The 17,750-nt window shown below is 45.3% G+C and overlaps 1 protein-coding gene across 4 annotated transcripts in view; it reads right to left on the bottom strand.

The window, feature by feature from the left end:
• Positions 1 to 6,084: 6,084 nt before the first annotated feature.
• The window catches only part of Bcl11a (BCL11 transcription factor A), a 95,152-nt gene continuing 83,486 nt past the window's right edge, over positions 6,085 to 17,750 (bottom strand). The window contains exons 4-5 of one of the 4 annotated variants that reach the window (XM_050141365.1): positions 14,492 to 16,386; positions 6,085 to 6,588 (exon numbers count right to left, since the gene is read on the bottom strand). In XM_050141365.1, coding sequence (XP_049997322.1) covers positions 6,487 to 6,588; positions 14,492 to 16,386 — 1,997 coding nt within the window. In that variant the 3' untranslated portion in view covers positions 6,085 to 6,486. Of the gene's footprint in view, positions 6,589 to 10,443; positions 16,387 to 17,750 lie in introns of those variants that run through there. The other 3 variants (XM_050141364.1, XM_050141363.1, XM_050141362.1) reach the window with 3 other exon arrangements.

Raw genomic sequence — 17,750 nt, 5'->3', positions numbered from 1 at the left:
CATAAATATTTGCTGATTGAACAAATGGATGAGCCCTGCTGCAGATGGAGAAGATTCATGAGTGAATTCTTAGATAAGCTTCATAAAACCAAATCCAAGTGGCCCTCTCAGAGTGGCAGGAAGAAACCGGCTGGCCTTGATCAACCACCAACAGAACCAAGCCTTCAAAGCAAGGACATTTTAACTCTAATTAGCACTGGTGCTGATTTTTTTTTAAATAGGATACACAAGACTTAGTGTTACAAATGCGAACAGGACTCTTGAATGAGATCGATACTAAGAGCCACATGCAGAGGGAGAGGTGAGAAGTTTAAAAGTGGAGGGTTCGTGGAGCTGGAGAGATAGGGATAGATAGATAGATGATAGATAGATAGATAGATAGATAGATAGATACATAGATAGATAGATACATAGATACATAGATAGATACATAGATAGATACATAGATAGATACATAGATACATAGATAGATACATAGATACATAGATGCATAGATAGATACATAGATAGATACATAGATAGATACATAGATACATAGATGCATAGATAGATACATAGATAGATACATAGATAGATACATAGATACATAGATAGAAGATGGATAGATAGATAGATGATGAGAGAGAGAGAGAGAGAGAGAGAGAGAGAGAGAGAGAGATAGGGTAGAGCAGGATGGATTTACAACACCAGATTTGCAAATCCCAGTTTACAGTCAGGGGAACAGAGAGAGAAAGATTCCTGGACTCACGGGCCAACCAGCCTGATCGAAAGGAGCTATCAAATCCAGGTACAGTGGGAGTGTCTGTTTCAGGACAATGATAAGGTCAAGAGCTACTGAGGAAGTCACTCAGCATCAACTCTGGCCTCCATATGCAGATGTGTGCACAGCCACACATGTGAGCACACACAAAGAGGAAGAGACAGGATTTAGGGGTCATTCTGTGGTAGCAGTGGAGGTTGTCAGGTCTCTCTCGGCTCCAGTCGAAGGGAAGACATAGTTGTAGCTGGTGCACAAGAAAGCCAGAAGAATGCAAGAACGTAACAAAAGCACTAGTCACAGGGGTCCTTTCCTTGAGTCTAGAATGTAGGAAAATCTCAATAAATATTAGCTAATATTATTTTCATTTTAACTTGTCTTTCCCTCTAATCTACACTCCAGGCAGGCAATTCGCCAGCTAAGGGTAAGAAAGGTTAAGTTCTTCATCAGAGATGGTCTGTAGGACACACCCAATGTCTTGATATGCAGGTGGCAGGGGTATGAATATTTGCCTTCTCAATTCTTGCAGAGCAAAGGCCAGAGGGACTTCTACTCTTAGAGCACAGATAAAATGACCCAGGGAACTAGGCCTCCCAGTGACAGCTTAAATTTCCATTCAAAATCAAAATCACTGTTACTTTCTTCCCTGAAATATAAACTTAAAACAAATATGGTTTTGCCAGGCCAAAAGCATAGCCCCCTACTCTAGGTCACATCCTGATGGCCATGAATAATGTATTCCAGTACTCTAAATCCATTACAGAGTCTAAGAGTATGGGGTAGCCTCTACAGTTGTGACTGTCACGTGTTGCTTGAGAATGGGAATTGAGAAGGTGGGGCGGGCTTGGAATGGTGTCGAGGAGGAGAGACAATGCCCTGAGCTGCAGGCTCACAGAATGACCCACCAATGCTGTCCTGGCCTATCAGTGTCAAGAGAGAAAGAAAACACCTCTGAGAGAGGCAGAAAAACCAGAAGAGGCAGAGTGACCACAGATCAGCCGACACAGTGGGATGGCTGTGAGGGGAACGTGGGTGCGCGTGTTCCTGAGTTCTGAGCTCTGGGCGGGTCTCTGAGGAGGGGCATTTTCAAGGTATGGGGAAGCAATCAATGGGCTGAACTTGTTGCTCTAAAGCAGGGACCAAGCCGCTGCCACTCCTAGAGCGCAAAGGAAGGCCAAAGATCTCCACACACCTCTCAGCGGGCTCTCTGAGGAGAGAAGACAGAGGCCAAAGAGGGCAACAGGGGCTGCCTGCTTGCGTTACCAGGAGGGAAAGTCATGGAGCCCATTACAGCAGGGTGGGAGAGAGACAGGTCTCTCCTCAACTGGAGGAGAGCCCAGGGATTCTGCCTTCCAATGCCAGCCCTCTTCTATTCCAGAGTGAGCTTTGTTTTTGCAAATGCTGATATCGCGGCAGTCCCATTGGACCCTAAGACATTCAGAGTCCACCCGCGTCCTCGCCAAGGCAAGACGTGGCAGAAGAGCTGAAAGTAAGGGCGAGGCCGCCTATGGGCGTCTCCAGACACAGCCAGGGGCCTGGTCCAAAGAGGAGATGCAGGCTGCATAGGGGAAAGACAGCGAAAATGGGGCTGCAAAAGGAACAATCCTCACAGCCCAATGCTGCGGCCATCACATCAGTCCACCCTGCAGGACACTCCATCTCCCGGGGACCTCTGTGTTCCAGGACAATACCTTCTGTAACAGGATTCAAGGCATCCGATTGGCTCTTTGGATTCCTAGCAGGATGTGACGCAGGCTTGAAATTGAAATTTAGTGGGTGTTTCTCTTAAACCCTGTCTAGAGAATGGGACAGACTGTGAAACCTATTTAAGTCATTTGTGATGAATTTGGTTTGATGAGTGGCTCTTTTTTATGCCCTTTTAACTTTAAAAACCATCTCTCAGCAATTCTCGCTTTTTACGTTTATTTCTACCATTGGAGGTGCAGATTCAAGAACCCTTCTAGGAAGTAGCCTGCGCACCCAACCCAGTCACAGACACCCCAGAGTAATCCTTCCTACTAGGGCCGGCACCACCACACAAAACTTTTGCTTTTTCTTCATTTCTTCTGAGGTGCTCATTTTTTTCCTGCAGCCAAGGCTTCTGTATTCAGCAGGTCAACAGGACAAAATCTGCCATTTGAATCCCTTTGCCCAAGAGCTGGAATACTTGGATTCCAGTTCCAGCTCAGCTGTTAAAGCGCATACTTTCCAGCTTGGCAATGATATTCCTGAACACCGTGCGAGCATAGACTCTTCCTTCATCTCCTGGCCTCTTGTCCCGTCTGTAAAGTGAATAATTGTTATGGTTCCTTTCAGCTTTAGTCTCTTCTTTTCCTTCTGAATTTATACAACCAGGGGGAAAATTGTCGTGTAAATAAAAGTGTTCTCTAGGCCCTCGGTAGAAGGGGCAAACACATGACAAGGGAAAAGGCAATGTGGTTAGACGTAAGGAGTTTTAATTTATACTGAGGTGGTAAGGATATAACCCCTGCTTCTGGAAATTGCTGGAAGCACGTTCTCCCATTTGAAGGGAAACCGGAAGGGAGCAAGCCGAACCGTGGTGTCTCCACCATGGACTCAGAAAAAGTGTGATGCTATTTCTCCTGGGCAGGAGGAATTCTGGAAGGGGGTAGGTGTGTTTTGCAGCATGTGTTAAACTGAGTTTCCACTAGACAGAGAACTTCTCAAGTCTGTTGCCTTCACACTAGACCCAAGAAGGAGCCAAGCCTATGTGGGGTACTGCAAGAAACACCATGACAACCTGTACAGCACCCTCTCTGTCGCTACAGTTGGGACCCTGATTTGGAGGGGGGAATTATTATAGGAATGGCTGTTAGTACTGAGGTTTAAAGAACTGCAGTAACTTAATAATCAGCTTCTTCAGGTCGATGCTATTGTTATAGATAGATAGATAGATAGATAGATAGATAGATAGATAGATAGATAATATAAAACCTGAACGGTATCCCTGAGCATCAGAAGGACCTGGCTATAGTCCAGAAGCTTCTAAAAATGCCAAGCATAAGTGACTAGACATATCCTGCCAAGGTCTGGGCACTCGGTGCAACCCTAGTAGAAGCCAAATTTGCACTCCTTGATCAAGAGCTTTCATCAAACCATCACTGGCTTTTGGTACTTATTTCTTGGACACTGCTAGCATTTAGTAGGCTGGTGCTGTAAGCACTCCAAGTGGCTCTCTGCCATCACAGACCCCAAAGTTCTACAGACTTTTGTATGTGTGATAGTTGGACAGATGACGACGCTGATGTGCACAGACCAGAGGAGAAGAGGATAAGAATGATGCCGATAGATTTGGCCCCCATCGTCCAAGCAGCCAACACTGTGTCCTCTAATGTGTGAGCAGTGCATGCTGGGCAGTCAATTAATCTCTCGGCAATTTGAAGTTCCTCTCTCCAGAGAGGGCACAGTGAGGACCCCAGTCAGATTTGTCAGTTCCTGTCCCCGCTTCCGCCCTCCTCAAATAACCATAACCTTGACATGTCACACAGCAAGATGGCTTCCCAAATCATCGATCCCATGCGAGGTTTCAAAACTTCTACCCCCACCCAGGCTAACTCCCTTTTGCAATGAGCCTTATATATGAATCTTACTTTCTTTTTTACAACTAAAGAAGGTGTGAGTGAGGATGTGGGGTTTTGCTTATTTTTAGTGGTCTTTCTTCTCTACAGGGGAGGAGAGGATACCCTTTACTCGCATTGAGTCACTCCTTTTCAACAAAGCGACTCTGAAAACTACCTGTTCATTTAGCCACAGAGTCTAAGAAGAAACAAGCTGGGGATGAGAACAGACCAGATCTGAAAGCGTGGAGAAAGTCAGCCCGGTTCCCAAGGCTGCAGTTTCCCTCTGGTCTCCCAGAAGAGGTGGCACCACTTTTCCTAGGAATCAGCAAAGACCTAGCACATCTAGGCAAAGCTATTCACCAGATGCCTTGTGGGCTCCGAGCTTAGTTGAACAAGTCAGACAATGTGGTGCAGGGAGGTTTCTCTTGGCAATGACTGTTTGTCTGGAAGTCCTGTTCTGACCTAAGAACACCAAAAACACATGAAGATGTAAGATGTGTGCAGTCTAAGTTTTTATTTGTCGTGAAAGGGTCAGAGAGAGAGAGAGAGGGAGAAGATAGCAAGGAGGAGCCCTTGCTCCATCAGCAGACATCCTTGGTCTCTGTATGTGGAAACCCACATGTATGTTTGTGAGCCTGAATAGCCTGTGTCAACAGTGGAAGCACTCAGGGAGGGGCATTCCCTTTGACTATAACGGAATAGAATTTAGCAGCATCAACTCCAGTCCAGAATCCAAGCCGCATGGAAGCTGTGGGATGTGTCCCAGCGAGGCGCAGATGAAACAATGCGCATGAAAGGACTGCACAAATATAAACCAGAGCACTATTATTTATGATGAATAAGCACGGAGGAATCCAGGTGCCAATTATTCTGCTATCTTTTCACTGGGTTAGGTAATCTAGCCAGAGGGTGAACGGATAAGATTTTCCCCACTTAGGTTCACAGCCAATATGTAAATCTGTAATGCACAGGTGTCTGAGATCTATTATTTATGAGCATATTTTAATATGCCACATTGTCTCTAGTTCTCTTCTGGATCTGCAGACAGTGGAAACACCAAACCGAGAAAAGTCCTTGGTGAATTTAGCACCTATCTTTAGGATAGAAGGCGTTCATGGTTGAAAGGGTCTGTTCCGATAGTTAGCCACCTCTTTCCCCCAGCGATGCTTGCCCCTGGTCAGACCCTTTACCGCATTTTCGGATGTAAATATTAGGCAGTTTCATGTTTGTTCGTCTGCATCAAGACCTAATCACTGGAATTTGGGATCCTGGCATCAGGGTATTTCACAAGCAACTATTGGCTTTTACCACCCATCCGCTGTGATGTTATCTTTTCCCGAACTAAATTAACAAATGCAGCTCCTATGTGTAGTTACCAAAAGCATATATTTGAGAAAGAGGATTCAGTGTGCCATATTTATGCATTATTTAATGGTATGCAAATTATAAGTCAGACAGGAAAAACCACACGTCAGCATTAATAAACAGCAATACTACTACATTAATTATGATATTGCTATGATTTATTCCCTAGGTTTGCATCTTGATTCTCTTGGAAAATGTATGCTATCTGATAAGCGAAAGCCTATTTTCCTCTTGTGCGTCTTCTGCCCATCCCTTGAGTCTGGTCCTCCTGCCCACCCTATGGGCTCCTGCAGGGAACAGGTACACAAACACAAAGCCCAAAGTGGCCACATTGTCTTGCAAACATTAAAAATTAAAGAACAAGCTCACGCTGCCTAAAGCTCCAACATTTATTATGTCAATGTTAAGCACACTTTTTAAAAGACAACATAGAATGTATAGAAACAAGGGGTTCGGGGCTCATGCTCATTTCCACAATAAGGGTAGCTGGATTGGCTGGTTTCAAAAGGGGTTGGACGGCGCTGGGACAGCGGCGGTCCGGGGGCCCTCTAATGGGATGGGTGCACTGTTCCAATGTGGGTCTGTTTTTTTTGTTTTTACTTTTTATTAAAAAATATAAATAAAATGGCACTGCAGGCCCAGGCTGGAAGGACTCGGCAGGACTCTTGTCTTCGCACAACGGCTTCGTGAAGGGTTACTGTCAGAGAACGTCACAAACTAGCAGGATGACGGGCCACGCTGACATCGGCTGGGCGGCACATGTCCACCCCGCCCCTGGGGGCTTCAAAGTTTCTCAGAACTTAAGGGCTCTTGAGCTTCCATCCGAAAACTGCCACACATCTTGAGCTCTCTGGGCACTACGCCGAATGGGGGTGTGTGAAGAACCTGCAAAGAGGTTGGAGACAGAGGAAGGAAAAAAGAGTACAGGTGTGACTTGGCCTGGTGATTTTTCTGTTCTCTTGCTAGCTTTTCAAAATTATGACTTAAATCAACCACAGGGTGAGCCACTGGCACCATCTCTAACGTAATCTCTCCCTCCCTGGACACGTCCACCTCTGAGGTGCTTTCCCACACCTCCCGCCTCGTCACCCGAAGGACCCAGACTCCCTAACCCATCATACGGAAGGAAGGCCTACTGAACTTGGGACACACCTGGAAGGAAACACTGTTCCTTATGACTGGGAAAGCTTGGCAGCAAACAGTCCTTCGGTCAAGGATAGGGGGAGAGGGGCGAGGGAAGGGAGACAGTTTCTTAAAATGATAATGAAATTATAAGGAAACAAAAAAATCAAAATTGATGTGAAAGCAGCTCAACGAAAACATGAAATGTCATCCAGTTCAACGTCAAAGCAGCCAACGAGTTACAAGAGGTGAACAAATCTCTGAGGAGAAAACCAAAAAGTCGCCCTCAAATTGCACCCAAACTGCCTGGAGCTTCTTTCAGACATGCGGGTTCTTTTTTTTTTTTTTTTTGCTTTTTGTTTTTTTGTTTGTTTGTTTGTTTGTTTGTGTTTTTGGTTTTTTTTGTTTTTTGGTTTTTTTTGGTCCCAGGGAAGGCGATGGTGAAGGGAGGGCAGTGGCGATGTTCCTCCAGGCTCCCCCCACCCCACCCTCTGTGGGCATTGCCTTGAAGCAACAGAACTGAGAGTCCAGATGTGCTGGGGATGAAGGCTAGCACTGTGGCATTCCAGGCCTCGTTGCCATGGTGACCTGAAGCAGGGGCCTGGGGCCTCCTCTCCCCTGACTCCATGAGGCAGGAGGCCTGGGGTCTGGAGCTCAGCTGTGTTTCCACATACCCCCCCCCCAGCAGTGGAGACCAGGTGGACTCTGGGGGATCCTGTCCCTGGCCCAGTGTTAGCACTGCCCTTGAGGCCTTTTCAGGGGATGCCCTTCCAAACCCTTTTGTCTGACCCACTACTTATACTTAAAGCCCTAGTAGACAAAGCACACCATACACATATACCATATTTCTGGTTATTTAAAAACTCACCCAGTCCTTCAGGGACCTGGGGGTGGGAAGGGAGTTCTGCTTAAGAGAAACTGTTTAATTTGTCTCTCTTTTTTTTTTTCATTGTCTCTGTGAAAAATCTGGTAGATTCATGGTGCCTTCCTGACATAGTTTTTGCCATGTGACAGAGAAGAAAAAAAAGAGTATTTGGATCAATCGCTGAGTTGTGTTCAGCCAAGTCTGGTTACTTAGTACAATGACCCTTGTGAACCGGATTGGCTCCTATTCCCCTTTGGGAGGGAGGGAGGGATCTGCTGCTCCCATGACAGATGACACAGGGAATTAGAAACAGGCCAGGCTCCTTCACCAAAGACTGACTCCATGGTCATGTGCTACAGGATAATGAGATGCGAGATAGCCAGAGTGAATGGCCAGCCAGCCACGTCTGCAGGGGCAGCAAGCTCTGGAGCACAGCCTATGCGGTCTAGTGTCCACTTCTTAAAAAAAAAAAAAAAAAAAATTCTGGGAACGCCTCAGGCGATGCTTAGGAAGATTTGCTAAGGAGAGATCACGCTTTTTCAAAGCTAGTGCTGTCTCAAGAAAATAATTCTCCAAGTAGGTTGAAAATGCTATCAATCGCAGCGAAATTTCTACAACTTAAAAATAGAAAAAAAGTTCCCTATCACGCCAGGCCAGGGGACAATGAGTAAATTCCGTGGTAAAGAACACAGAGAACACAGCCATCAGCAACCACGCTTGGGTGTGGAAAGGATCACAAAACCAGAAGACACAGCATTTCCTCCCTAACTCTCAGAGGAAAGGGGGAGGTGGTCAAGACCATCCCAGGGGCTTCTCAGGTTCTTTTTGGGTTGGTCCCAAATAATCCTGGTGTCTTCCAGCCAAGCCCAGTGTCTGTGAAGAAACCACCTTGTTTCCTTCCTTTCCCAGTTGAAAGGATACCTAGTCCACCCTTCCCTGAGTTCTCACTTGAGTCCTCATGGGTATTTACAATATGGGTCTATTGCATATATATACAAAACATGGTATTTAGATAAACAGTTCTAGCCACTGAATGCCCTGGTGTGGGTGGGGAGGGGGCGGGAGAATCAACTACTTCACACTTCCTGCTATGGCTGATACACAACAAATGGCAATGCTCACCCCACTTCTGAGCAACCTTTAAAATGTGCCGGATTCGGTCTTTCTGAAGACCGTAAATGAGAAGATAGCAAGTGATCCCAGGAAGGACAGACACACACTGGAAACATTAATAGGGGCTAAAATTTGCTGTATTCCTGCTTATTAAGTTGTTTTTTTTTTTTTTTTTTTCGTTTTTTCCAAATGGAGGTCTCTTTGTTTTGCTTTGTTTAGTCCCTTGGGAGCATCCCGGGCATCAGGAGTTCACGTGCACAGATAACATTCTACTGGCATGTCAAGACTTTCCAAAGCTCAACGTGAATTCTCAGTGATAATGGACAGTCTTGGTACTTCCTCCTTCAAAGATCTATCAGTAATTCATGTTATGTGGTGGGAATTTTTTTTAAATTCCTCTCTAGTACAATTTAAAATGTTTGGGTTCAGGCTAGAAAATGTCCCTTAGAAGTCCTATTCTTGGTGTCCAAGTTTTCATGCCCCCTCCACTCACAGAGCGTCAGAAATAATATTTTATCGAAGGGTTGTAATAAGTCACAAGAGGAAGTAACCTGAAGAAGCTGTCTCCCAACAAATTTATTTAATTTTGGGACCTTGTAAATCAAGCATAATCTGTGATTTATCACCAGATACTTACACCCCTCCCCATCCCCAGTTTGATTTAAGAGATCTCAACCTATGAGGACACTGGATCCACCATTAATTCTGTCTGTCAGGATGCAAAATCTAATTACGCTAAGAGCATCATATACCGAGGAATTAAAATAAGTACTGTATATAAAATCTGCACAGCTGCACGCTGAGCTCCCCTGGACAGCACACTGGGGACCCACAAAAGCTGCATGGACATCTAATATGGGGAAGAAGCCACCACCCTCTACAGCCAACAGGGCGCAGGGACATATTTCCATCTGCTCTGGAATCAGTTTGGTACCCAGAAAACACAGATTTCTTCCCTCAGTTTACTGAAAAAAAAAAAAAAAAAAAAAAAAAGACCAACTTTCCCAAGGTGCTTGACCCTCCCCCCAGTTCCAAATGTCTCCCAGTGAAGTCCCCTTATCCCACTCAAACTCAAACTGGCTTAAAAAATAAATAAATAAAAGTAAAAGCCAAATACCTCACTTTCTACTTAAAAAGACCAAACTCTTCTGGCCTCACATAAAAGGCCACTTGGCGGTCACCAGGAGGGAAGAACTATGCGACAAAGATGCTACCACGAGAAGACAACAGAACAGCTTTTGTGTGGGTTTTTACAAAACTATGAACACTGTCGGATCCATCCATCTACACTGGAGACGGGGAGACAGTACCACAGAGGCATGTGCTATATCATAAGGCAGGTTGATGCTACAACACGCAGTAGCTGGAAAACCGACAACACAGATTTCTAAGGAGAGGATTTTTAACACAGACCTAACCTGCCTTTCAAGCCATTGCAAAGTATGAAAAGATAATTAATCGAAGGGGTTATCTACCCTCATTTGCCACCAGCAAGGTAGAACTTTTGATAGATAAATGTATACATATGTATGTGTGTGTATATACATACACACACACACACACACACACACACACCTGTGGCATGTTCAGACCATAGATTTTCAGAATCACAAGGCAAACCATGATGCATCTTAGGAGCCCAGCAGCGGCTTCTGGAGATGTGGCTTGGTCTAGCCAACTCTGGTTGCTGGCCTCCACTCTGCTCTTCCTAGCCTTTTCCTCCCCTCATCTTATTGCTGTTTAACAGATTTAATCTATCTGCTGCCTTTGTTTCTGGAATTTTAGGGTTGAGGCAAAGAGTCATGTTTATTATAAGAGGTCACTCTGTGGAAATAAGGGAGCTACTTGTTTAAGGACCCCTTCTTTGGCAACACACTCTACGATAAGGAAATAGCGGGAGAACAGGAAGGACTTTGAGACACACGAGCACAGCAGAGAATCCAAAGGAAGTAAGTGGGCTGCTCCCGGGCTCAGGGGTACCTAGTGCATTCTGCTAGGGACAGAGCAGAGGTTTTGAACAATACACAGAAATCACTTTTCAATTCCTCTAAAACTGTAATGCCTAAAACTACTTCCATGGCTTGAGGTATGTCTATTAATATAGTAAGTATATGCTCCTTTAGGGTAGAATACACACATCAAAATGCCCATAGAAATAATTCTGAAAAAGACAGGCTGGCCTTCTCTCAAACCTGTTATTCTGTTGGAAGTAATTTACAGAGTGTGTCAAATGAGGACACAAGAAGCTTACATTGTACTTTAATTTTTTTTATTTTTTTCAATAAAGGGACAAAATGGGTGTATGAACAGGTTAATGCAGACAACTGCCAAAAAAACACAGACAGTGGTTTTTCCAATAGAACTTAACAAAGACCAGAAACAAATACAATAAAAAGCCAGGTTGTAATGACCTTTGGTCATCCAAATAAAAAAAAAATAAAAACAGAGAAAAATAAAAGATCAAATTAAGTGCCTCTGTTTTGAACAGGGCATCTAAGCGATAATAAATAGTGATTCCCATAGTAAAAGATAAAATTTCAAGTTACGACAAACAGCTCTCATTACAGGAATAGAAAAGGCCAATAACAAAATATTCTGCATTGCCATTTACAAAAAAGTATTGACTAAAGCGGGCTTTCTCTTTAATATGCTTTGCATATGAAATTCTTTCCAATCTAAATATAAAGCACCATTTAGTTTTTGGCAATGAAAAAAACTGCAAAACATTGTTGTTGTTTTTTTCCTTTTTTTCTTTTCTTTTTCTTTCTTTCTTTTACTGCATATGAAGGTGGAGATGCTGGGAGGTGGGTGACGGGGGGAGAGGGGCAAAAGCACACTACAGAACAAACCAACGCTATTAGCTTGCAGTACCGCATACAGCATGGCAGCAGGAGGAAGGGACAAAAAAGGATATGTACAACCCCTATGACAGCCATCCGTGTGACACTCTAGCAGGGTCCCCAAACAGCCATTGTATGGCTTCTCGGTACAATGTCACACCTCTCTCTCTCTCTCTCTCTCTCTCTCTCTCGCTCGCTCGCTCTCTCTCTCCTTTTTTGAAGCATACAAATAATTTGCACTATATTATCCTGCCAAATTAAAAAAATATACTGTGGCAGCCTGTCTTTTTTTTTCTACTACCAAAAAAGGTACATGGATACCTTTTAAGAGAACAAGCAACAGTTAAAAATACAAGCTTCAATATAAATACTATAGTGCCTAACACTAGATGAACATTTAATTCAAATACCATTCTAGAAATACAGAAAAAAGACCATAAATGTGTTTTAGCATAGGAATCAACATGAGTGTGCATTTTCCTATATTTAAGTACTATAGAATCTTAAACCTTTCCCCATGGATGTTTTTGTACAACCTGAAGAGCGGGGTGTGATCCAAGGCAGAGAATTTCCACTACCGTTTTAAAATGGATAACAGGTCTTGCAACACCACCAAGACAATGGAACCCTATAATGCTGTCCCCCCCCTAAGTATAATGAAGTGTCTTTTTAAAAATTTTTTTTCTTAACATTTATACTTAAAAAAGTTTTGTACAAAAAAATCCTTGCACTGTAGGAGTGAAAGCATCATTCATTTCTATGTTAAGTGTGTTCTTTGTCCATCCACAGCGCTTGCAATGTTGCGTCCAAGTAAGTAAGCTCATTAGTCAAGTAAATGGCTGGCAAAGTTTTTTGTTTATTTTTTTTGATTTTTGTATTTTGTTTTTTTGTATTTTTTTTTTAGTTTTTAAAAATTTTTTAAATGCTCATCAATGAGATTGTGTTCAATTTCTTTTTTCAGCATTCTTGCAACTTTTCCCTTAATAAAGACCTGTAAACTGGGAAAACTGTACAGTGCACTTAATTGTCCTATCTGAGCAGGTTTATTTTATACTCAACCTCTGTATCTCTGATTAGAGAAAAAGATACAGGCATCATAGGCAGAGTCAAGTGCTATTGGAACACCAACTGGGGCAGATGCTAGCTTAATTTAAAAAAAAAAAGAAGAAGAAGAAGAAAAGGAAAAAAAAGGAAAGAAACAGAAAAAAAGAAAACGGAATCAAATAAAATGAAAGCAACGAATCGTCTCCCGTGTTAACACAAATAGCACACAGTGTATGGAAAGGAACGCAGGACAACTTTTAGGGAGCACAGACACAGATGCTGCTGCTCTTAAAACTCTTTCTCTTCCTTTTGAAGAATGTCACATTAAATGTACGTCTTAACAATTCATAGTTAATCATCATTGTATCACTATTAGCTTATATACCTGCTCTAGTTTAACATGGCGAGCAGTGCCACACCGTGCTAAGGGATTACTGGTTGTGTGCTTCCCTGTCACACTGCGACACCCTCTTCTTTTGAATACAGTCTAAAAGATCTTAAGTGTATCGCTCGATTGTCCACTTGACAACCATGTGGGTCTGCATCTATTTCTTTTGGTGCCAGAATGTCATAAATGCATTACTTTAGACAGCTCCTTCCTAATGTTGTTTCACCACCTTCCAGGGCCTTTGCACACTTCACATTCAATTTCATCATCATTTAGAAAGAATAAAATAAAACTTTAGGCAAAGCAGCCCATTCCTTTTAAGCTCTCACAGGGAGCAAAGTAGCTTTTATACTGGCATAATCAGTTCTGTTCACAAAAAAGTCGAGGGAAAAGATGAGGATTCACTGGGACATAGTGGGTCACATTTTAGGTAGCCATTGTTGTGAAGAGAACCACAAGCTAGGTCCTAAAGTTCATTGCCTCACCCAACGCTGAATTAAGCTACAAGTTTATAACAAGCAGAAAGAACCATCAACATGGTTTTAATAGATCCAAGGCACTCATATTTTAAAACCAAATGATAGAATAAAACTTGGTTTTCTGTTAATTTGTCAATTCAAGGCCTTTTTTTCCCCTCTCCAATTAATACATGCAACCCTTTAGAGACAGACATTTAGCACATCCTTTTTTCCCCTAGTGCGCTCTGTTCTGTCTGTAGAGGGTTTGTGAACCCAAACACTGTTTTCCCTCCGTTAGAAAATAAACCTGTACATGATATGTATTACAGAATTATGCAGCATGGTTTGTTTCTTTTTCCCCTCTCTCTCTCACTCTCTCAGAACGGAACTGGAAACAGCAACGTGTTTGCTCATAATGAATTAGGGACAATTTAAAATAGCCATAACATACCGTACATGCTGTCTAAGTTAAAAAAAAATACACAACATGTAAATTATTGCACAAGAGAAAGGCTCAAAGTTTGCGTAAAATGCAATAGTATTGCCCCAAACAGATCATGCATTCAAACGGTGAGAACATAGAGAAACTTAAAACAACAAAAGAAGAAAGAAAAAGGAAAAAAAAAAAAAGAAAAAACAAAACCCAAAAACAGGTGTGCTGGTGACAAGCACTCAATCATATTCTTAACTTCCATCACTTCTGTTGTTTGCTTGTTTGTTTAATCACATGGGACTAGAAAAAAATCCTACAGGGAGTAGGGCTGGAGGACAATGGGAAGAGGTGAAAAGGGGGGGCATCAGGTGGGAGTGAGGGAGGGGTATTAATATACCTCTATTCAGTTTTTATATCATTATTCAACACTCGATCACTGTGCCATTTTTTCATGTGTTTCTCCAGGGTACTGTACACGCTAAAAGGCATCTTACAAATTTCACATTTGTAAACGTCCTTCCCCACCTGGCCATGCGTTTTCATGTGCCTGGTGAGCTTGCTACTCTGGGCACAGGCATAGTTGCACAGCTCGCATTTATAAGGCCTTTCGCCCGTGTGGCTTCTCCTGTGGACAGTGAGATTGCTACAGTTCTTGAAGACTTTCCCACAGTACTCACAAGTGTCGCTGCGTCTGCCCTCTTTTGAGCTGGGCCTGCCCGGGCCCGGACCACTAATATGGGGCGTGCTCCCTCCACTTCCCGTGCCGCTGCGCCCCGAGATCCCTCCGTCCAGCTCCCCGGGCGGTGTGGAGAAGCGCAAGCTCCCATTCTCCGAGGAGTGCTCTGACGAGGAGGCGAAAGGCGATTGTCTGGAGTCTCCGAAGCTAAGGAAGGGATCTTTGAGCTGCCTGGAGGCCGCATAGCCAGCGAGCCACTGCGAGTACACGTTCTCAGTGTTGGGCATCGCGGCTGGGGGCAGGTCAAACTCCTTCTCCAGCTTGATGCGCTTGGAGAAGGGGCTCAGCGAGCTGGGGCTACCCAGCAGCAGCTTTTTGGACAGACCCCCCGAAGCTGATTCGCCGGGGGAGCAGCCGCGGCCGTTAACAGTGCCATCGTCTATGCGGTCCGACTCGCCGGCCACCGAGTCTTCATCGCAAGTGTCCCTGTGGCCCTCAGCCTCGGCCAGGTGGCCACGCTTATGCTTCTCGCCCAGGACCTGGTGGAAGGCCTCGCTGAAGTGCTGCATGGAGCTGAGCACCATGCCCTGCATGACGTCGGGCAGGGCGCGACCCTCGTCGCCCACGCCCACCACCGCACCCCGAGAGCTGTTCTCATGGTGGCGCGCAGCCTCCAGGCTCAGCCCGAAGCCGTAGTCCACCCTCTCGCTCTCCGTCAGCTCCTCCTCCTCCTCTTCCTCCTCTTCCTCTTCTTCCTCATCGTCCTCCTCTTCCTCCTCATCCCCGTTCTCTGGGATCAGGTTGGGGTCGTTCTCACTCTTGAACTTGGCCACCACTGACTTGAGCGCACTGCTGGCGCTGCCCACCAGGTCGCTGGTGCCCGGTTCCGGGGAGCTGGCGGTGGAAAGGCCGTCGTCGGACTTGACCGTCATGGGGGACGACTTGTGCATGTGTGTCTTCATGTGGCGCTTGAGCTTGCTGGCCTGTGTGCACGCGTGGTCGCACAAGTTGCACTTGTAGGGCTTCTCACCAGTGTGGCTGCGCCGGTGCACCACCAGGTTGCTCTGAAATTTGAACGTCTTGCCGCAGAACTCGCATGACTTGGACTTGACCGGGGGCTGGGAGGGAGGAGGGGCGGATTGCAGAGGAGGGAGGGGGGGCGTCGCCAGGAAGGGTGGCTTGCTACCTGGCTGGAATGGTTGCAGTAACCTTTGCATAGGGCTGGGCCGGCCTGGGGACAGCGGCGGGCTAGACGTGTTCCCTGCCAGCTCTCTAAGTCTCCTAGAGAAATCCATGGCGGGAGGCTCCATAGCCATTGGATTCAACCGCAGCACCCTGTCAAAGGCACTCGGGTGATGGGTGGCCAGGGCCATCTCTTCCGCCCCCAGGCGCTCTATGCGGTGGGGGTCCAAGTGATGTCTCGGTGGTGGGCTAAACAGGGGGGGAGTGGGTGGAAAGCGCCCTTCTGCCAGGCCGGAAGCCTCTCTCGATACTGATCCTGGTATTCTTAGCAGGTTAAAGGGGTTATTGTCTGCAATATGAATCCCATGGAGAGGTGGCTGGGAAGGACATTCTGCACCTAGTCCCGAAGGGATACCAACCCGCGGGGTCAGGGGACTTCCATGTTCGCTTTCTAAGTAGATCCTTAATCCATGAGTGTTCTGTGCGTGTTGCAAGAGAAACCATGCACTGGTGAATGGCTGTTTGCAAGTCGTACATGTGTAGCTGCTGGGCTCATCTTTACCTGCAAAAATAACACAACACCAACATCAATGTTGAATCACGGAGGCAGGCATCAGCAACTGCTTATTCATTCGTCCCAACATTCGGCCTCTCCTAGCCCCACCCCCTCAAGCCTCGCCTTCACCCACCCACCCCTTCATGAGTCCTCCACATCCAGTGCCCAACAAATCTTTGTCAAATGGACCTTCACAACATTTAACTCCGTTCTAAGAATTCCGCATGCCAGCCCTATTGCATAAAGCCCTGCCCATTTCAGGATCTGATACAGGAACACTACATTCCTGGGTCCCCAGCAAATGTCTTCTCAATATCCCCACCCTACTTGCTGTGGTGTGGGCAAGTCACTTCACGCCTGTGCCGCTGTCTCATTGGTTGAATAGGGCAGTGGGACAAGGCCAAGGCCAGAGCCCACTAGACTTCACTCAGAGAACTTTCGCTCCCTAACTCCTGTGGTGCTCCTCCTGCCGGCTATAGGTGAACTTAACTTTCTCCCTAGGCAATCGCCGCATAGAGATAACAAAAAGGCAAGGTCAAATAAATACAATTCTCTGGTCCTACACTGCCTAGGAGGAAACACACATGAATTCTTGGTTTTGTTAACATGACAGGAGACCCCCCAAAAGGCTTTAGAAGAAGAGAGAGCAGCAACCTTTTCTTATTCCAGCCGGTGTGTAAGTTCCACACCATCCTATAAGGATACCCATGTTTAACCTCAAGGGGATGTTGTGATTAAAATCTCCAAAGAAAAATTTAATTCTGAATTAAATGAAAAGCTGTATTGAATCCTTAGGAGGTTGCCGCAGCGCCACAAAAGAGGGCGCAGAGAAGTTAGGAGTGGCTGGTGCCAACCTGGGCAGCCCCGGCATACTGGTGGTAGGAGCACTGAAGGCAGCCAGCACAGTGACAGGCAGCAGGCTGAGCAATGCCACCCTAGCCTCCTCCTCATTATTTTGAGAGGCTAACAACGTGAACCAAATTATACAACATCCTGCGCCCTCGGCTGTGACTCGGCTCTGGTTGAGAAAGAAACAGAAAGATACAGTTCAGCTAGTCAACTCTTTGGCCAGGAGCCAAGCTGTCTGGAGAGGGGCCTGCTCAAGTCACGTTATTTCTCTCTTACTGAAAAGAACCCCAGAGTGGGTAAATGCCACTTTGGCAAAGAGGGGGCCAGCTTTACTTCACAAAAATCATTCATTTTTTTTCCTGATAGTTCAACTTAAATATATATTCCCGTATATGCTTATATGTGTGCACACATAAATGGAGTATGTGGAGTATATGAACGGAGCTAATCAAGAATTAACCAGGCGATTGCAACCTTAAAAAAAAATCCAGAAGAGAGAGCGGCCTAGGGACAGGGGTGAG

Source organism: Alexandromys fortis, unplaced genomic scaffold (assembly GCF_014885135.2).
Source record: "Alexandromys fortis isolate MF-2015 unplaced genomic scaffold, M_Fortis_MF-2015_v1.1 scaffold_7, whole genome shotgun sequence".
Classification (NCBI taxonomy): Eukaryota; Metazoa; Chordata; class Mammalia; order Rodentia; family Cricetidae; genus Alexandromys; species Alexandromys fortis.
The sequence above is the reverse complement of the archived record's forward strand: the minus strand, read 5'-3'. Positions and strand labels throughout refer to the sequence as shown.